Here is a 22234-nt window from a genome sequence, read left to right as displayed (position 1 = left end):
TCCCATCCCTTGTCAGCCCCATATCTGTTTTCTTTTGCAGGATAATTCCTGTGCAACCATTCAGGACATTTGTATTGTTGCTGTGGTGTGTCTTAAAGCCATTTGTGACTTACGGTGATCCTAAGGTGTATCTATCAGAGGAATGTTTGTTCAGGGAGGGTTTGCCATTGCCTTCCTCTGAGGCTGAGAGAATGAGACTTGCCCAAGGTAACCCTATGTGTGTTCATGGCTGAGTGGAGATTTGAACCCTTGTCTCCAGAGGTGTAGTCCAACACTCAAACCAATAGACTACACAGAATCTTGAATATCAGGAGACAATGGCTTAAATTTCTTACTTACACTCGTACTGGCAGGCACATTGCTATTAATATTGCCAACATATAAGTTTATATTTTGAATGAAACAGGACACAGAATGCATCATATGAAAAGAATATAAACCGAGTAAAACTCTTTTGGTAACTCCCAGTCTTTTCAGTGGTGTTTCCCGACTGTTAGGAAGCTCATTTTTTTCAACCTTGGAATTAATAATTGCAACTATTCTTTGCATCCATATCTCCTTATCAGCAAAGGCTCGAACCATCAGGAATGATCTCTCTCTTTCTGTTTCCTTCCCTCCCTTTCCAGGCAATAAGTTTTCTCCCACATATGCCAGTGCACTGTTAGCATGTGTCTGGGCTTATGCTCTCATCTTTGCCGTGGCTCCTCTAGCTGACTGGGGCAGTTATGGACCAGAACCGTATGGGACAGCCTGCTGCATCAAGTGGAAAGCATTAACCAGAGAAGCAAAATACTACATCATGGCCCTCTTTATCTTCTGCTACATCATCCCATGCCTCCTGATCCTCATCTCTTACTCACTCATCCTTTGGACTGTGAAAGTCTCCAGAAGAGCAGTGAAGCAGCACATGTCCCCACGGAGTAGAGCCAACAGTGTTCACAGTTTGATTGTCAAGGTAAAAAAAACTACTCAATATATATAGACACAAACAGAGAAAGAGAGAGGAGTGGGGGGGGGGGGCATTCACTCAATGTTGTGTGTTACTTCAACTACAAATCCTTGAACTTCCAAATCAGCATCATGAATTTGCATGGACCAAAACTCCCAGGATGCCCAATCATGATGGCAATAAGGTTCTGGAATCTGTCTTCCCAAAAGTAAAGCAATTTCTCATTTTGAACTTGTTCTATACAGTATAGTAGGGCCTCCACTTTCTTGGGGATTTTACATGAAAGCATATCTCTGGAAACTTTTAGATCAATGGTTCTCAACCTGTGGGTCCGCAAATGTTTTGGCCTTCAACTCCCAGAAATCCTAACAGCTGGTAAACTGGCTGGGATTTCTGGGAGTTGTAGGCCAAAATACCTGGGGACACACAGGTTGAGAACCACAGCTTTAGATCATCCAGTGTGACTCTAAAGTTAGCCTCCACAAAAAGCTGACCATAGAATAACACCAGAGTACATAGAGATTCTTAGACAGACTAGTTAGTGAAAATTGACTGATTTAGCAGAAATTGGCAAATTATCTTGCTTGCTTAGAGAAAAACCATTGGTGCCATTTCTAAAAGATTGGAAGCCCCATATATATTTTTTGCAGAAAGATTTTGTTATTGGAAGAATAAAACAATGTGGTTTTGGAAGCCAAATTGGAAGCCATTTTTGTTTTGGTTTATACTCCAACCTGTATTCTGCTCCTGTCACCGCCCTTTTCTCACTTTTTTCTTTCTTTGAATGTCTATAGTTTTTATTGGAGTTGGAAAGATTTTTATGTTGGTTTTTAAAGAGTTCTCTGGAGGAGCTAAATAAGCTGAATCTTATGAAGGTAGAGGCCAAACCCTGGGAGAGAAGCTGTTGAAAGCTTTTAACTCCTGGGCTGTTTGATGGCTCTCCCTTATTCTTTTGCCTTTTCCAATGGTACATAGTCTACTTTAGCAGGGACAGTTCTAATTAATCTTTTGTTTTCCCACTTTTTCAGCAACTCTAAAGATATCCCAGTTTCTCTTTTTTCCTCTCAGTTCCCCCTTTCACCTCACTTCAGGGCCCTTCCACAAAGCCATATAACCCAGAATATCAAGGCAAAAAATGCCACAATATCTGCTTTGAACTGGGATATCTGAGTCCACACTGCCATGTAAGAAGGTTTTCCCCTGACATTAAGTCCAGTCATGTGTGACTTTGTGTGTTAGTGCTCATTTCCAATTCTAAGCCAAAGAGCTAGTGTTGTCCGTAGACACCACCAAGGTCATGTGGCCGGCATGACCGACACTGCCATGTATTCCAGTTCAAAGCAGAAAATTTGGGATTTTATTCAGCTGTGTGGAAGGGGCCTCAGTTGCTTCAAGCTGAATTAAAAGTCCCGGAGTAGTTTGTAGTCATGTAACTCAACAGGAAGGATAGGATAGCATCAGGTTGAGTCTTGCTCTTCCTAAGTGTCTCGGTCAAAAGCAAGTCATGCAGCCTCTCCTATGCTGTCAGTTCTTAAACACTAATGCCATTTGCCATCTTGACTACATTTTAATGTTGCTTAGCCACATGTGTCCTGGTTTCCATCTGCTATTGTTTGAGAATATGTGTTCTTAGTAAGGGAATCAAAGGGAAAAAAGACTCCCGGCAGGCCTTAGATCTGCCATTTAAAAGGCACAACATTTGAAACAAAGCACAACTTTGGTCCAGTTTGGTCCAGGGAGCCAGTTTTGGAAGCAAGTAAAACAAAGAGTGATAACTTTGAACAGTTTGCCTTTGAGCTTTTTAGAAATTCTTTTCACTGATTACTAAAGATGTAGAATTTGACCCACATTATTTAGAAAAGAAAAACAGGCTAGGCATGATTGGGTAAATACAAGGGGCTCAGTGCCCTGGCAAAGCCTACCAGCTATTGGTGCCTCTTGCTCAGTCTCCGTCCTCTCTTCCATGCATTGGATAATGCATCACCTTTAATACTTGCCCCCTCCAGTGTCTTCCTGCAGCCAAATGATCAATCAGCTACCAGCATCCTCCTCATCTCTAGTCAGCACAACTATTGGTAGTACCCACAGTTTGTTAGAAGGAGCAGGAGAGGAAGCTAGTAGGTTGGTCATCCCTGAAACCCCTCACCATCAGTCATTATTTATCAGCCTGACCAAGCTCACAGAGTTACTGTTACAATGAGTGCAACATGCTGTTTGCACTCCTTGGAGGCAAAGCAGAGTACAAGTACATAAAAACAAATGGTGAAAACTGGATATTTTTGCTAGTTTGGAAAGCTTTTCTAACTCTTCAGATGGACTCTGGAACTGCAAAATAGCAGTAGTCATCAAGTAAAACAACATTATGGTGGTAGGAAGAGAGACAGGTGGTGCCTTTTATCTTGCTACTTTATTCCTGTGTTTAAAGTACAGTACTGTTGCACTGGATTATAAAAGTAGTTGGATTTTAATTGAATAGTTCTTCAAGAATCACCTTCAGGTGCGGCCATACAGGAAGAAAGCTAGTACAGTAATACCCCACCCCCCAATATCCGTGGTGGGATACATTCACAGCTAGACTGCAGTTAACTTTTTTCTTGTGTCAGGAGCGACTTGAGAAACTACAAGTCGCTTCTGGTGTGAGAGAACTGTCCGTCTGCAAGGATGTTGCCCACAGGATTCCTGGATGTTTTACCATCCTGTGGGAGGCTTCCCTCATGTCCCTGCATGGGAAGCTGGAGCTGACAGATGGGAGCTCACCCTGATCCCTGTATTCAAACTGCCAACTTTTTGGTCAGCAGTCCTTCCTGCTCAAGGGTTTAATCCATTGTACCACTAGGGGCTCCTCTGTAGTTAACTGAAACACCTTTAAACTACCTTTCTCTCAGTTCTAGCATACCGTAGAATTGTGTTCAAGGACATGGAGAATCCTATAGAGGAATTTGCTAAGTCCTCCATCCCATTTCTATGGTAGCATAGTATCTCCTGGAGCATATTCCTATAGAGACCATTTATCCCTGATGTGGGTGAGTGAAATCACAGATATTGGTTATGGGAGTCATCTACAACTGTCAGAAGAGAAAACCAGCATGACAGCCCTCAACACAACACAGTGGTGGCAACTGTGTGGAAATAGATATATTCAGGGTTTTAATCCAAAATTGATAGCTGCTATTAAGATTCTGAGCCCATCTGGGGGTGGAATTCAATACCTTGGAAAAGCAAAATACGGCAAGGTGATGAGACAACACAACAGTCATCAAAAGTAATAAATAATTTTCATAGCTAAAGTTTTTTCAAAAAAAGAATTTGAGGTGTTGCAGAAACTTATGGCTAGACTAAGCTTTGTGTAAGATCAGTATTTAGATCACAAACATGAACATCAATTTCAGTCGGGTGATGTGAATGGCGCTACGCACAACAGCAATAATTTGCTTCAGAGTTAGACATAATTTGGGAAAATTCCCTTTTTTGACTATACATCCAAGAATTTTCCAGCCAGGCTAGAAGAATATGGGAGTTGTAGTTCAAAAAGGAAACTTTTCCAAGTCCTGTGGTGCTTGGCTCAGAGTGCGCCAAATATGAATGCATTCATTGGTCTTTCCAGGGGATTTTGATTTGTTCCATGGGAACCCCTGTGGAACCAAATGTGAAGAATTTTCAACAAAGAAGATTTGTTAGAAATTGTTTCTCCCACACAGATTCCCAGTAGGCTGTGTCAGGGGAGAGTGAGAGTAAAAAAATAAAATAACGATAGATGCGCTGCAGCAGGCAAAGATAAAATGTAACCAAGTTCTATTACACTGAGATGATTTGCTCACTCACGTTGCATGGCTGTCTGTCATGACTTGACAACTTAATTTCACCGTACGTACACCTGACTCTCTGGATTCGCAAGCATTCTGTCAGAGAGAGATCAGGGGTTTCTTATCTTAAAACGTAGAGGAACTCCAGTGTGGGTCCCCTCACCAATTCACTGCTTCAGTTAATTAACTCATTAATTACAGACAATTAATGCAGATGCTCATTGAATATGGTTCTGAAGTGTGATATACAGAAGTCAGGAGCTTATTTATTTCTTTATTTGAACTTCTATGCTGTCTGACTTCTAAGTAATGCCAGGAACTTTTCAGTTCAGGACTTTGTTACATGAGGTGCAGTTATGGCAGGATAAAAGCACCAGTTGATAGGGCTTGCCACACAATGTTGTGGCTGTCTTGTAGTCACATTGTGTTTTATTTATTTACTGTATTCGTATACTGCCTTTCTCAGCCCAAAGGTGACTGATTAGATCTTCTCTTTGCACTGATAAGAAAAACCCTTCGATGAATTTAATATCACTGTTGTTGTATTGTTCTTCCCTCCATGATAATTTCCTTCCACTGCAATTTTGGTATTGCACAGCAGAGGAAAGTCTCACAAGAATGCCAAAACTGCATGCCTCTAGAATTGCAGCAAAATTGGGGAAGAAATTAAGAAAAATATGAAAAAATACAATATGTGTGTGCTAAGTAGGGCAAAGATGAGTAGGAGATGAGGTTGTGTGTAAGAGTGATTGTGGGAATTCCCATTAACCAAGTGTCAACATAGCACAATTGCACCAAGGTGTGAATGTTGCACTCCATGGCTGGGAACCACCTCTGTCCTTAACACATACTCCAGTCCAAGGTAAAATTGCAAAGCAGTTTATTGAAGAATATATATGAAAAGCAATTCAACAAATTATTATTTTAAAAAACTACAGTCCAAATATCAGTAATAATCCACAGATGTCAAAGTATAGGAGTAGCATCAAAAACCAGGAACACAAAAGCAGAATAAATCCAAAACATGAAATTCAGGAACAGTCCTCACAACTTGAAATCATGAGACATGAACAAAAGGAACATGGAACTAGAAATTCCTTGACTTGACCATGGATGCCTGGACTTACGAGCCCATCTGCTGAGCTAGTTAATATAGAGAGAAAATCATGCCATCTCCCCTGGGAAACTGCTAAAGCATTTTGACCTTTGTACTCTCCCTTGAGAAGCCCTATGTTGACAGAACGTACATCTCCTATCTAACTGATCATTAGACTGTCCACCTGGACTTTCATTACCATCCTCTGAGCTCAGACCTGCTCCTGACCTTGCTTCCCTAGCAAACTGCCTTTCAGAAATATTGCCTTCAGACACATACTGCTCATTTTCAGGGCATAAAATTTCTTCCCAGAATCTCCAGCGTCATCAGAATGACTAACAGGCCCAGATTCCCCAGAAAGATCAGGTGCAGGCACAATCGAAGGCTGAACTACAACACTGAAATAGATTATTCTAGTAACTGCATATATCCATTTACGTAGGCAATGCAATTGTGACGAGACAACAGGTTGGCATGACAAAATCCTTAAACGGGGTTTAGAGTATGACTATTAAGAATAAACAATTTTCTCAAACATGCCATCTGTGCAAATCTTTTTTCTGGTATTGAAATAACTCCTTCATTACGTCCATTACTCTTGAAAGGTGATCAATGAAATAGCTTGTCCACACACATTGGTATTATACTAAAGTAAATGTGCATGAAAAGAACTCTGGCCAGTATTGTACATTAGCTACCTAATCAAGTATACTTAACTAAATAACTTCTCTTGGCTCAAACCTGGTAGAAACTTCATTAACCCACACTCCAATTGCTGGCAGAATAGATCTCCTTTTCCTCATGTAGCTGATGCCAAGAAAAGTGGGGTATGGAGCTGGGGGTGGGTTATAATCCTGATAACAGTTTAATAATTATGAATATGGAAGAGTAATGAATGAACAAATCTACCACTATTCTTAATAAGGCTTTGTTTCCAGCCCCATTAGTATCCTGATCATCCCCCACAAGACATATTCTAACTGGTTGATACCTTCTTATTGGAGACAGTATTCTGGATGAGGATCAGTATTATAAATTGTGTTGTCGAAGGCTTTCATGGCTGGAATCACTGAGTTGCTGTGAGTTTTCCAGGCTGTACGATCATGTTCCAGAAGCATCCTCTCCTGACGTTTCACCCACATCTATGGCAGGCAACCTCAAAAGTTGAGGGGTCTATTGGAAACTAGGCAAGTAGGGTTTATATATCTCTGGAATGTCCATGGTGGGGAAAATAACTCTTTCAAATGGCTACATTGATTAGTATATTATTTGAGAACACAGAAATGCTGGACCACTTTAACAACGACTATGTCAAACTACACAGAGAAGCCACTGAAATACACAAGCATGTGGACAATTTCAACAGAAAGGAGGAAACCATGAAAATGAACAAAATCTAGCTATCAGTATTTTAAAAACTCTAAAAGTAGCACTCAAAAAGCAGGGGAAATCAGACAAGAATCAATCAAGGCCAGCTAATACATCCCAACAAAGGATTCCCCAGGCAGCAATAAGCTGGGCTTTGAAGCTGCAAGGCCATTCAATGCTAATCAAAATAGCCATTTGCAATATTCACATTTGCCTCGGGTGGACAAGAGTTCTTTCCTCCACCGTGGACATTCCACAGATATATAAACCTCACTTGCCCAGTTTCCAACAGCCCTCAACCTCTGAGGATGCCTGCCATGGATGTGGGGAAAACATCAGGAGAGAATGCTTTGGGGACATGGCCATACAGTCAGGAAAACTCACAGCAACCTAAAATTATAAATTATCTTGATCAGGAGATTGTTATTCTATTGATGCTACCTAGAATTACATTGGCTTTTGATTCCGTTATTTCTGTTAACCGCTGCATCACTGACTGTAGACTCATTTTTAGCTTGTGGTTAACTAGATTCATTTCATGTATATGCCTGGCTTTTGAGTTGGGTTTGACATTAGGTAAAAAAAAAATCAACATTGTTTCCGACAGTTTTAAGTTTGTGTGCCTAGATGCAGGTGACTATAACTCCTCCTATAATGGAACAATAGTTGGTTATCCTAGATTGACAAAAGCTGTTTGATGTATGTTTAGCCTATGGTCAACTAAAACTACAGGTTGTTTTCACAAGTCAGGCACCATCCATCTTATGTTTGTGCATTTGATTTTTTTGTCTAAATGTTATTTCTTGCATGTATGCTTATTTCAAATCAATTGCGTACACTGGCATTTTCATGTTAGTTATTCTCTCTCTGTCTCTTCTAGCTCAGTGTTTCCGTGTGCATCGGGTTTCTGGCTGCTTGGACCCCCTATGCCATTGTTGCCCTGTGGTCAGCTTTTGGTGATGTCGGCCAGGTGCCCGTCTTGGCTTTTGCCCTTTCGTCTGCATTTGCCAAGTCCTCAGCAACCTACAACCCTCTGGTTTATCTGCTCTTCAAACCTAATTTCCATAAATACCTGTCCAAAGATCTCTCGCTGTTGCAGGCTCTCTGCGCTGTCTTCTGCTGTACTCGGCCCAGGGTCATTGCCCTCCAGTCCTTCCACACACGAGATGGCAGAGCTTCCATGAGATTCTCCAATGCTTTCACTGACCATCGTGGATCTTGCAGGAACTGCGCTGACACTTTTGAATGTTTCCGTAACTATCCCCGGTGCTACAGGCTCAGCCAGAAGCGTGACACAACCTCCAAGAGCAATCCCCTGGCAATCCTGGCGGATGGAGCTACTTGCCGGCCAAGTCTGAAGAGAACCGTGCAGGTCATGGTCCTCGTTACGAGGAAGAAGACTGGAATGGGGACTATGAATGTGACAGGGGATGTTCTGCCCTCAAACATTGCAAGAGACCTAATGTAAGCATGCCAAGAGGAAAGGGAGGGAGGGTTAGCCCCTTTCTTCCTAGGGCAGACAAGAACATTTGATAGCAATCTGAAGCAGAGCATAGGAAAGTTCCTTGGGGAGACTACAACTTCCAGAATCTCCATGCTAGGTGTGATGACTGGGGATTCTGGGAGTTGTAGTCTAAACTGTCCTAAGTTCTGACATCTACAAGTCCATCTTTTGTCCATATGTACTGTGGTTCCCAAAGTGTGCTTTGCAGGTCAGAGGATACTTCAAATCTTACACCAGCATATATTTTTTTTCATCATGAACTTTTTCACAACTTATATATTTTTTACAGTTGCAATTTTGTGCCAACAATTTGCACCTGGACGAAAAAAGCAAAGCAAATTGATAATGTCCCATTCCTTCCTACCCACCTATCCCCACCACAAACCTCTCCAGTCACCCCTTTTGGTCATTTATAACATTACATGGCACAAATGTGAGAATTGGTTTCTACCTCTGCAACCTGCATAGTGCTGTGGTTAGGTTATCAAACTCATGTTCCAGCAGTCCCATGCAGTTGACATCAGAGGCAGATACAAATTAATTCCTTGCACAATTAGAAGCTAATGTTTTAATCCAATCAAGCTGTGTTGGCAACCACTCAGATGTACCATAATACAGATTAGGTGCATGTCCAATATGCAGCCAAACCAGCAGGCTGGTACAGAGACTGCTGCAGTCACAATGTCAGCACCTCAGTTCTGTAAGTTTTCTTTTGAAGTCTAGCTTGGGCCTAAGTGCTGAAACAGCTCAAAACAGAAGTTGGAAACACTCCTTTTTTGAATGTCAGCTTCCAGAATCACTCAGCCAGTATGGCCAGTAGGGATCCTGGGATTTGTCATCCAAAAGGTGACATTGCAAAAATGTATTTATTTGATTTCCAATGGTTTATTTCACATGCACACATATGTCTTCATTAGTTTTTCTTTTGTTCAATGTTGGAAGAACAAATTTCTTCCAAAAAGCTTCCATGATGGAAAGCTAAGCAATTTAAGGTGCTACTCCAACCAGTTTCCTACCTTGACTTCGACAGCCTCAAGACAACAATGGAACCATCTGGTGAAAGTGTATCATTTCCTTGTGAGGGGTAATGACACACCTATCTACCTCACAAGAGAGGCTTGTATAGATGGAACACCCTAATATCTACAGGTGCTTTGAATATGGCGGCATTCAGTATTACTTCATCTGAATGTATGTCTACCATGATCTGAGAAAACAACAACTACTAAGGCCAAAAAATAAATGCCTATTCTATAGGGAAGAGTTTCCTGATAAACAGTCGCTCAATGCATAGAAGATACTGGACTCCAAGGACACAGCATCCACTCTGGTTGGACTAGAGTCACAAAGTCTGGGTTTGACAATGAGAATTTTGTCATCTTTTTAGCACTAAGAAGAGAAGACATTTCCTAGAATGGCAGGGCTACAGCCGAAGAAATCGGTGCTGAAGATTTAAATGACAGATCCACTGGTGTCAGTGAAAATAATCCTATCCCTGTTAGTCTGGCACAAAAGAATATACCTGATTTCAACACCAACAAAACTATGTTGACTACATGATATGACAATGTGGCCATTCTGTTGTTTAGACAGCAACACGTTGCCTTTGTCTCTTTTTCAGTAATGTTGCAAGAACAATGCTCCTCCTAGTTAACCCTCTGCAATGTCCTGTTTGGCAAAGTTCACCAACAAAATTTACTTCTTTGGACTACAACTCTCAGAATCCCCCAGCCATTGCCCTTGCTTTAGTGTTTGGAAAAGGAGACCTTACCTTTTTTCCCCCAAAACTAAAACTATACTTCAAAGAATTTCCAATTTTGGAAAATTTACACTTCCAATGGAAACGTTGCACCTAGTGGCTGCCAAAACAAAACTGGTCCTTGGGCCCATCTAAATTGCCAATGCCACCTATCAAAGATATAAGCAAACCAACCCAATTCATTGTTCCATTTTTTAAAGGTATGTTTGAAATGGGGAGTTCTTGATATCTTACAGAAACCTTACAGATTAGGTACCCTCCAGATGTTTGGCCTTCACCTTCCAGAAGTTCTAGCCAGCTTGTTCAATGGTCAGGAATTCTGGGAGCTGGAGAGCCAAACAGCTAGAGAGCTGCAGTTTGAGGATGCCTGCTAGAAATCTTGCTCATATTATCTGTAAGGATTCTATAAGATGGAGAACAGACATTTTGAGAATTTGAGGAAGAACATCCCTACCACCACCACCAGTTGCTTTAGTTTTGACGACAAATCAAAGAGAAAATATGGAAGTGAAATGTATCTAACCATTCATCCAAACACTGTAATTGTCTAATAGATATTAAAACAAAGGATAACATTAGATTAAAATTCCAACCATCCCCAGGCAGTATGGATATAATTGGGGGCTGAGATCCAACTTTGGAAGAGCCCAAAGGCACAGTTTGGTGAAGGCCAGTATGCTTGAGTAACAGTGGCTTGTGTCCAGCAAAAATAACTCCTTTCAACCATCTAACTAGTCACCCTAATCAGAGGTACCATGACTTGATTCTGTAAACCAGGGGTCCTCAAACTAAGGCCCGAGGGCTAGATGCGGCCTTCCAAGGTCATTTATCTGGCCCTCACTCAGGGTCAACCTGAGTCTGAAATTATTTGAAAGCACACAACAACAACAACAACAACAACAACAACAACAACAACAACCCTATCACATCAGCCAAAAGCAGGCCCACACTTCCCATTGAAATACTAATAAGCTTATATTTGTTAAAATTGTTCATTTTAATTATTGTATTAAGTGTTGTTTGCACTACAAATAAGATATGTGCAGTGTGCATAGGAATTCATTCATGTTTATTTTTGTTTTCAAATTATAATCCGGCTCTCCAACAGTTCGAGGAACTGTGACCTGGCCCTCTGTTTAAAAGGTTTGGGGACCCCTGCTATAAATAGACTATCTAATCTCCATGTGGTTCCCCTCCTCATATAACAACAACATGCTTTTGGAACACAAGTGACAAATGCCACCTCTAGAGACCACTATGATACAAGTAAATGCTTGAGGCCAGTCCATACAACCATGTTACTGTGCAAATTCCAACCCAAAATGTTTTTCGTTACCTGTTTTTAAGCCATTTCTGTTTTCTCCAACCCACTTTAGTCTCAGTAATCGTGGTCCTAGCAATCTCCCTCTGCAGCTTTGCACATCTCATTTCATCTGCAAAACCATCTCAGGATGGCTTTGCAGTCAGCAATCCATCACATGCACTGGCATATTTGCTGCAAGGTGTGCGGGCTTATTATCCTGCCTGTTTCGGCAAAGCAGGAAGAACCGACTTAGGAGAACATTTAGTAGTTCCCTTCAAAGGAGTCTGAGAAAGAGATGAGGAAACCAATCTATAACCCTCCAGTCACTCTCAGCCTGTGGTTGCTCTGCCCTCCCAACCTCATGATGATGAATTAAATATTCGTGATAGAGATTAGAAAAATTACTTTGATTATGACATGTCTCAGAATTCCCCACTGGAATTTTGGGATTTATAATCAGAAACATAATGCTTCCAAACTCTTACCAACAGCTATAACATTTTTTTCAATTGGCCAGTATCATTCGAAATAGTGCTGTTCCATCTCTGCAAGTTACCCAAAATCCTGTGAAAAGGAATGAGAAGGTGGCCAGAACCTATCTTCAAATGTTTAAGTAATGGTCAAATAGTTTTTTTGTGCAGCAATCCAGAAGAAGGAGGGCACTGCTATATCACTTTGCTCTATATTCTCTCCACGGCATAGGATAAATTACTTGTCTTCCTGAATTCTCTAATCTGATTCTCACCTCCTTCTCGTGGATTCCTTCTCTCCAGATACAGACATTGCTATTCTCAGCGTGAATTCTTGCAGAAGCAAAATGCCAGCACTGTACCTTTTTTTGTAGACTCCTCAAATAAAATTTGCTGGGATGACAGGGGAAACCTAAGCTGGGATCCCACTGCTTTGCCCTCCAAGAGTGCCCTCTGTTAAAGATACTCTGGAAGAGGAATGCTATTTGAAAGTTTGGAAATGTTGCAATTTTAGATAGCAACATCCAGAGAATCATAGAGTTGGAGGAGACCTCATGGGTCATCCAGTCCAACCTCCTGCCAAGAAGCAGGTAAATCACATTCAAAGCACCCCTGACAGATGGCAATCCAGCCTCTGTTTAAAAGCCTCCAAAGAAGGAGCCCCCACCACAGTCAGAGGCAGAGAGTTCCAGTGCTAAACAGTTCTCACAGTCAGGAAATCCTTCCTAACGTTCAGGTGGAATCTCCTTTCCTGTCGTTTGAAGCCATTGTTCTGCATCCTAGTCTCCAGGGCAGCAGAAACCAAGCTTGCTCCCTCCCTATGCTTCCCCTCACATATTTATATGAGAGGAAGATAATTGTCATCTAAAAAAAGTTGTAGTCCATGAAAGTATATTTCCCAAGTGCTGCCTTCTACATGGCTTCTTCAGCTCTGGAAAAGAAAATGGGACATCAGAGATGCAACTTGGAACAAAGGATGACAAAGCCAAGAAGAGAAGCCAAATGGCCTGGTGACTTGCGATGCCACAGGGAATGTACACATCAGCTTCTTCTTCCTCAGACCATTGTTCTGTCAAACCCAAGACTGTTGGACTAGCAGTGATTCCCTGAGATCTCGGGGAGAGATCTTTTCCAGCCCTGCTACCTAAGGACCTTTTTATAACCAGAAACACCAGGGACTGAACCTGGGACTTTCTGCATGCAAAGCATGTGCTGATCTCCCACAAGCAACAGCCACTGAAACAAGCTGCCCTTGCTTCCACTCGATTACATTTATCGGGTTGATAAAGTGATGATTAAGGCTAAGAAGAGGAAATGGCTTTAAAGAAAAAAAACAAAAGCTTTTTTTTCTCTGTGGGAGTCAGTCCAGGGGGGCAAAAGAAACCAAAACCCAGGCAATATCTGAAGTGCTCTCCTCTTGTTTAACTGGGGCAGAGAACAAGAAATCTGCAAGCACGTCACTGTTGGCAAGCAATTGCCCTCTGCTTTACTGAAACAACTCTCTATGCAGGGGAGATAATGTCAGTGGAACAGCGACATCCAAGAAAGAGAAAATGAAGGGATACATAAGGAAAAAACACACACAGAAAAACACACCACGCACACACAGAAAACAGCATGATGGCTTTTTTGACTGGATGACATATCAACCAGGCAAAGCAAGATGTGACAACCTAAGAGGATGAGGTGCAATGGCCTCATCCTGTGCCCTTTAAAGGAAAGAGACAAAGCTTAAATCAACAACGCACCTGTGGTTCTTTCAGCCTCAACAGCAGCTGTGCTTCAAAGCCAGACTGACTGGGTGGCAGCCATTCGTGCACTATATTATTGGGCAACTGCTAGCCATTTCTGTCCTTAGCTAGGTGAATGTGCTCCTGCGCTCCCTTTGCAAAAAGTAGTATTTATGCAAGCGCACAATAGAGAGACAAATGTAGGATAACATGGGTGAGACCTCAGCCAAGATGGGCATGATGAATCAAATTTAAAAAAACCCAGAATTGAAGTCTCCATAAAACACAATAATAGCAGCATGATACTTTAACTACCCTAGCTCAATCCAAGGTTTTGTAGTTTCAGGAGAAAATTTTCCTGGTGCCCTTTCTTAACTACAGTACTAGAGCTATCTTGACAGAGAATCCTAAGGATCTAATGAAACTACAAATCCCAGGATTTCATAGGATCAAAGTGCTATAATTCTGTATGGTGGATACATCTTGATCTTCCTAAAAGAGCAAATGATACTGATAACAGCAGTAGGGAGGTGATCCATCTCTACTGATAGGATACCATACTGAGAGTAGAAATTGCAGTAGAAATGGCAGTTGTCTGCCAGCTTAAACCACACCTCTCAGTGGTGTGTGAAATTGCCTCTTTCCAGTAATTGGTATGTGTGTATCATTGCACTGTCTTATTGTGATCCAAGATTTTTGGGAGCAGTTGTGGTTTTACCTTTAGGGCTGCGCTGTTAATATTAACCACTATTTGCAAGTATAGTTACAATCTTCAGGGGCAACTGGATTCCACTGGGGTTGTCAACTTATTCTCAAATAGCCACCAAATGATCTTAATGTCTTTAATTGCAATTTGAACCATCAACAGATGGGCAAATGCTTCTATGCTTCTATCCCATGCTTTGGAGAGCTTCATCTATTGATTCCAACAGAATTGAGCCAAGATCTAGCGGTACTGTTGACAAATAATAAATTTCCACCAGCAACCTGCCGAGGTTCTGCTGCCATCCTCTGTGCAACACAGTTCAGTGGTTCCAAAGCATACACCCTATGGCCAAAGTTTGGAGGGCCCTAGGTGGCATTCATTTGCATTTGTGCCGCTGAGTAAAAGGAACTACTAGATGTCCAAGAGAATGATGGCAGTTCCTTTTTCATGACTGCAAATACAACTATATGATGTCTAGAAGTATTCCTTATGACATCAAGCTGAGGTTACACATTGGAGGCTCATTTCACAAGAGTGTACTGGACACCTTGCAAAACATCCAAACAAGTACCTATGCTGTCATGATGGGAGGTTATGCCAAGATATGTCATGAATGGGATCCCCACCTAAATTTGCTATTAGAAGCATGGAAGTAGGCTATTTTTTCCTAAGATTGACAACACTATTGGTAATCTCAATCAAATTAAGACCCGGCAGTGGTTGACTTAGATGACCCATCAAACCCATCATGGCTGAGCCACCCATGAAAGTGGTGGATCTAAAAGCAAAGTTTTTACCTAGCTATGGTTGCTTAATCTCTCCCCCTTCTGAGCTGTTCTTCACATGGTATTTCTCACGTGCTTTAGTCTCATTTAGGCTGAAAGAGGAAGACCAAAATGCAGACACTTCATGTACTTGTGCTGGCGTCTTCATCAACTCCCAAGCTGTCATTTAGATGCTTTGTAACCTGAAATTCCCTTGTGCAGTTTCCATTGGGTAGTGTTCCTCCTCGCTTGCTGTCCTTAAAACTAGCATGTAGCATTGCTCTGAGTCGTCGGGGATTTGCTGCACTTTTCTCCAGAAGTGGTCACACTTCAGCAGTGTTTGCAAAGCGACTGATGCCTTCCTCTTGTTTTAACAGCCAGTCGCTCAGAGGCTTGTAAAGCACTTTGGGATCCATCCAGATCGAAGGAGCTTTCTTAGATGTATAAGTATTATCCTTAAACTAAGAAAATACTGGTCGTAGTTCTAGCTTACATGGCAAAGCATGCGCCATGCAAAATGTGGCAGATATATTGGTCCACTGGTGGTCTCTGCTAAACAGCAGTCTCTTTATGACATGAGTGGGTCAATGAACAAGAATGGGATGGGACTTCTGACTTGTCCACGATTTCCAGAATTACATGCAAATGGGTGCACTCAGATTCTGAAACATCATGCGCATAGCACGCATGAGCATATGCAAACAAGCCCAGATTCTGCAAAGTTGCATGCACGTTGCCAACTTTACTACCATAATGTGTCTTACTGGGGTTCATAGAATTAGCAACACTCTAAAGTTAGACTAAGAATGCTATAGAACGAAGTCCAGGGCTCCTGACATGAAGGAATCCAGCCCAATGTTTTTGTGCTTCACTATCAGAGCTTCCACCTGAAATTAAGAGAAAGGAACAGCTTTGAGTGCTAAATATCCATACATCAGGTTGGAGCATGGTCAGTAAAGAAGGTGGCAGCTCTATATAGTATGGCTAAAATCGGTCAGTTTAAAACCAGAGATTTTCCACATGGCTATGCATCCACTGCTGAATCAAGAAACTTCAAAGGCAGGCACTTCCCACCAGGTTACACTTCTCACAATGGTCACAAGTTAAGCTGGCTGGGGAGCTTTGAAAGTTTCTGTTGCAGCCATTTTCCTACCCATTTCTCTGTTTCTTGCCTGCGTGTTGGACACTATATATGCAGCACTGCAAGTAGAGCAGAATAGTAGGGGGGAATTGAGTGGAAAAGAGGCTGGACATAAAATGCAGTCATAGTGGGATGGTCTGAATCAGTGGCATCTAAATATAAAGAAAAGGAGCAATTGCCTTTTCTGTCTTTCCTGCCATCTGAGTGGAAGGAAAAACACTGCTGGTTTTTGGGAGAGTAGCACTGTGAACACGACTCTCCAGATTACCTGCAGTTGGTAGAGATACTCTTGTACTGCGAGAGCAGGAATTATCTGCCATTCTTGTTGTCTCTCATCCTAGGGCCACCTCACTCTACCTAATGGGATGGGATGGGTTGCCGGAAGTTTTAAAAAGTAGGCAAAGAACATGCATCCAATCTGAAATCCTGTGGCTGCTTCCTGCAGAATCCTAGGGCTTGTAGTTTAAAATGCTCAGCCAGAGAGGTCCTGAGTCCCACTAAACTAATATATCGGCATTGTTTGTATTGTATTGTCAAAGGCTTTCATGGCTGGAATCACTGGGTTGTTGTAGGTTTTTTCAGGCTATATGGCCATGTTCTAGAAGCATTCTAACCTGATGTTTCACCTGCATCTGTGGCAAGCATCCTCAGAGGTGGAGACCTCACAACCTCTGAGGATGCTTGCCATAGATGCAGGTGAAATGTCAGGAGAGAATGCCTCTAGAACATGGCCATGTAGCTCGAAAAAACCTACAACAACCCGTTGTTTGTATTGTTTGTCTCAGGAGCAGAATTACTTTTTGGGACCACAGCTCCCCATTTTTTCAAACAGCATGGTCACTGAAGGATTTTGGGTGTTGTGGTCCCCAAAAGTAACATTACCAAGCCCTATGTATCTAACATCTCCACACACTCCCAGTAGTTGTTGAAATTTAGAAAGATGGGCTGTTTCCTAATGTCATGTCAGGAGAAGAAAGGAATAGGACCCCAGATTATGGTTTAGCTCAGGACCCCTTTCTTCCTTAACCCAGTGCTGGGTCCATGTGAACAACTATAAACGCACACGCAAATCTTTGCACAACTGGACCCTTGGGCGTCTAGCCAGCCAGCCTAAGTTCCACAAAGTGGCAGCTGAGTTAGACGAGAGGTTCTGGGCTTCATATCTTATTGGTGCTATGCAGAGATAAAACTCTGATATCTAGGTAGCTAGCAAACAAACAAGACCAAGTTCCAACTGTTTGCAGATGTATTTTTTACACCCTTCAAAAACTGGAAATCCTAACCCAAAACCTGAATACCTCACTCCAGACTACCCAGTGGCCACCGCTGAAATACCAAGGGCTACTACAGCTGTGAATTCCATGGTAACACCCACCTGTGCCACATGAAAAAAGAAACATCCAGCCCAAGCCCTCTTCCTTTGCTTAAGAACTCAAGTGTTGTGCAGAAATGATACATTTTTTTCAAATAAATTTGCTCGTTCGAAACTCCTATTTAGCACTGTCTCAATTAAGTGTGAGTCTCTTCATTGCACTCCACCTTCTGCTAAACTAATAAAACTGCTAATGTCACTTCATCAGGGGCAGGGGGATGTGGAAAGGTTTCAATCTCCACAGTAAATGACATCCCATCAAGAGGAGGGGAGGACAGCTAATTTGTCAGTGGTGCTGGAACCAAGATTGTGCTTTAAAGCTTGGAGATGAGTTTGCCTTCTCTATAAATTATTTTACATATCCCCAGTAGAGCCAAATTTCCATTTCGGCTAGGTTGGGAAAAATTTCTGGCCCTATCTGGCATACTGATGACCAAGGAATGGAAGCTTCTGCGTTTGCAGGTATCAGCTTGTCAATGTGTTCTTGTAGGTATGGATCTCTTTTTCACTACACAATTATTTCACTTTGAGACTACCTTTTAACTAGCAAGGGTGCATCTTATGAACTCATTGAACGTGTAGTTCCATGAGGTATTTGTACTCAGATAGAGAGCTCTAATATTTCACTTACTTAGGCGATCCCTTGTAGCCCGAGTATGATGGTCCTCCAAGTCTAGTGTCTTGGCGATGGGTTTGCAGGTGGTTGTGGAGCCCTATTCTTGATTTGGATGGTCTCCTGCAGTGAGGGCATTGGTTTCCAGGTGGAAGGCAGTCCTGGTCAGGGTTGGCTAGACTCACCTTCTTTTTGGCACGTTTCTCCCCTTTGCCCTCCATTTGTGAGTCTTTGAATTCGGCAGCACTGCTGGACAGCTGACCTCCAGTAAGACTGCTCAAGGGACAGGGCTTTCCAGTTCTCAGTGTCTATGTCACAGTTTTTAAGGTTGGCTTTAAGCCCATCTTTAAATCTCTTCCTGTCCACCACTTAGACAGAGAGCTCTAGTATGTATTTGTTGCTGCATGTCTTCAAGCCATTTCCAACTTATAGCAAACGCGAACCTGTCATGGAGTTTTCTTGGCCTCACTCTGAGGCTGAGAGAATGTGACTTGCCCAGGGTCACCCAGTGGGTTTTCAAGGCTGAGCATGTATTTATACCATGGTGTCTAAAGTCATAGAACTTCATAACATGGAGGTGAAAACTGGCACAGAATAACACGATGTCATATGATACCCAAGTCTGCCATTTCCCCATGATAAAGCTGTCAGGTGATAATGATCATATCAGAGTCCCAGGACCTGCCTTATGCACTGAACTTTTGTGGCAGTATCTTCACCTCTCCCTTCACTGAAATAATATTGGGTAGCAATGCAGCAGGAGGACAGAGTTACACCATGAAACCAGAAGTGAGGCATCATACTGCTGAGGCATCACAGTAATGTGATGCCAGCAATGGTTTGATAGGAGCCATTATAATGGTGATATGTAGACACTGTCCCAGTACTTTGGCCACATCATGAGGAGACAGCAAAGCTTAGAGAAGACATGCTGGGGAAAGTGGAAGGCAAAAGGAAGAGGGGCCGACCAAGGGCAAGATGGATGGATGGCATCCTTGAAGCGACTGGACTGACCTTGAAGGAGCTGGGGATGGTGACAGCCGACAGGGAGCTCTGGTGTGGGCTGGTCCATGAGGTCATGAAGAGTCGGAGATGACTGAATGAATGAACAGCAACAACAGACACTGTCCCAGGTCATAGGAAAAACGTGGGATAGCAGCTTCCATGTGGTAATGCCCATGGTCTAATGCTCAAATCACTACACCCCACTGCCAAACCACAAATTGTAAATACTGTAGGATGGAACCATGGTAGTTAGGTTATATCCAAGTGTTATGATTGCATAGTGGGAAATGCCTCAATGTCTCCTAACACAGGGATGGAGGAGGCACATCCTACCAGATGTTTTCGATAACCGCTTCCATTATTCTTTATAATCATATCATCATAGACGATCCCTCGTGGCCGAATATGATTGCGTTCCAGAAGTGGAGTCTTGGCTGTGGATGTGTAAGTGACTGTACAGACCTATTCTGAATCCCCATGGTCTGTCACAATGAGGACATCAATTTCCACATGGAAGGCAGTTGCGACAAGAGCGTGCCTTCCTATTGGCACATTTTTTCCTTTCACCCTCTATTTGTGCCTCTTCAGAATCCATAGCACTGTTGGTAACAAGCTTATATTCTTTAAAATATACCATATTGGTTGGGTTTAGTCTTTTCACAGTCATCTTCCCCACTACATAATGCTATCAGTGTGATTTAATTTGCTCACTAGAATGAGTCCTCACTGGTAGAGAATGCCAAATATCTTATCAAACTACCAGAATTTCATAAGATGGAACCACAGCAATCGAAATAATATCAAAGTGCAACGAGTGTATCGTGTTTCCATGCTTCTCCCTTTTAAACACAGAGCTGAGAGACTTATTAATTTTCCCACTTTAGGTCTTATAGATTACATTCCTGAAATTGATTTTCAAAAATTAGGGAATTTTATGTGTCCTGACGACATGAAGACCCAAACCACCATGTTATTTTCAGTCCTTTTTTTCAGCCAAATTTGTAAAATGGAAGATGGGGGATTTGAGAACATCAAAAGACAGCCCAGGGACCACATGGATCTCACACTTTTTCAATCCTGCTATACATTGAACACTGTAAGCTATAGACTTAGACACCAAGAGATGTATTCGTATGCTTTCAGAAATGAGGGTATTTCTGAAATTGCAGCATTTTGCACCCCATTGGTTCCTAAGTCATCAACATACATGACTTCCACACCAAGTCTTCTTCCATTATCCAAAAACTGGAAACTTAATTGTAATTTTTAAAAAAATGAGAGCTGCAGTTGTTACCTGGCAGCACAAACAAGGTTGCCAGTTTATGAACCAGTCCCTGTAGCTGCCTCTTTGAGAAGAGTTTAATTCTGCAGCAATTAGCAAGTAATTACGTTTAGCGAATGATAATTTCTGCATATCCAATCTATGTAAAAGGCACAGAAAGGAGCAGCCTAGAGGCTGAATTTGTTTTTTTTTTCTTGGCCTGTTGGCAACGATACTCGCATACCTATTTGGAAACAAGATGACAATCTTGGCACCATATTGCCTAGTTTGCTAAGTGGCCTGATCAGCTTCAAAACCATTTGTTTGTTTGTTTACAATCACACCATGCCCCTTTCAGAACAGTAATAAGAACTTGGAAGACTATTATAAAAGCTAGTGTTTTCATGTTTCTTCAAAAGAGGACTACATTTGCTACTCAATTTTAAAATGTACTTTTAGACCTTACTACCTCTGAGGATGCTTGCCATAGATGCAGGCGAAACGTCAGGAGAGAATGCCTCTAGAACATGGCCATATAGCCTGAAAAAACCTACCACAACCCAATGTACTTTCTTGTTTGATAATGTTTTATTATTTTTAAAATTATTAAAATATAAAAATGCCAAAAAACCTCCACAAAATACTTTCTCTCATCCACACACTTACACTATTTTGGAAGTAAAAGGGACATATGTGTTGACTTACTATTCCATCAATGATTCAATGGGACTAGCTACTATATATCAACCAATGGGTTACAGAAAAAACCATTATATTACTTCCATGCTCACATAAGTGTCTCCAGATACAGTAGCAAGGATTTTGCACAGTAGCTAGTCCCATTGATTTGAACCTGCGAACTGTCAGTCTTCAATCCTGCCGGCACAAGGCTTTAACCTACTGCCCCACCAGGGGCTCCTCCTCAATGGTGAAACACTGAATTTACTCTCAATTTTAGTTCAAACATTAAAGGGGCTCGTCATAGTACCAAATTCTGCCTTCAAAACAGGTTCAGTACCTTGAACAGCTCCTTCAAAGCTTGAACATTCACTGCCCGTTGGAACAAGAGGAACCCACTGCCAATAACCACCCCTATCACACCAGTTCTTGTTTGTCGCATTCACTAAAAAGCATTTTGTACACAGCTCCATTTCCCCCTCCCTGCCGTTGCTTTAGCTCCCTGGGCAGAGACAAGCATGTATCTTCTATGGACCCTTCTGCAGCTGCTAGGCCATTTTAATTACCCTTGGTCAATGAGCCTTGGTGAAATGAACCCACTTGAATATCAGGCAGGGGAGCAAACTCCTGAGCTGACAACTCCTGTTTGCTTTTGGGCAAGACACAAGCGTTTTTCTACTTTCTCCAGAATCAGCAAGCAGAACAAGCCATC

The 22234-nt window shown here is 42.0% G+C and overlaps 1 protein-coding gene across 1 annotated transcript in view; it reads left to right on the top strand.

Annotated features, from left to right (window-relative positions):
* The window catches only part of LOC132773145 (opsin-5-like), an 89462-nt gene extending 80467 nt beyond the window's left edge, over positions 1-8995 (top strand). Inside the window, exons 5-6 of the mRNA XM_060772130.2 lie at positions 627-955; positions 8097-8995. Coding sequence (XP_060628113.2) covers positions 627-955; positions 8097-8684 — 917 coding nt within the window. The 3' untranslated portion in view covers positions 8685-8995. The remainder of the gene's footprint in view (positions 1-626; positions 956-8096) is intronic.
* Positions 8996-22234: the final 13239 nt, after the last annotated feature.

The sequence above is a fragment of the Anolis sagrei genome, chromosome 4 (assembly GCF_037176765.1).
Source record: "Anolis sagrei isolate rAnoSag1 chromosome 4, rAnoSag1.mat, whole genome shotgun sequence".
NCBI classification, from domain to species: Eukaryota; Metazoa; Chordata; class Lepidosauria; order Squamata; family Dactyloidae; genus Anolis; species Anolis sagrei.
This window is presented reverse-complemented; position numbering and strand designations above follow the sequence as displayed.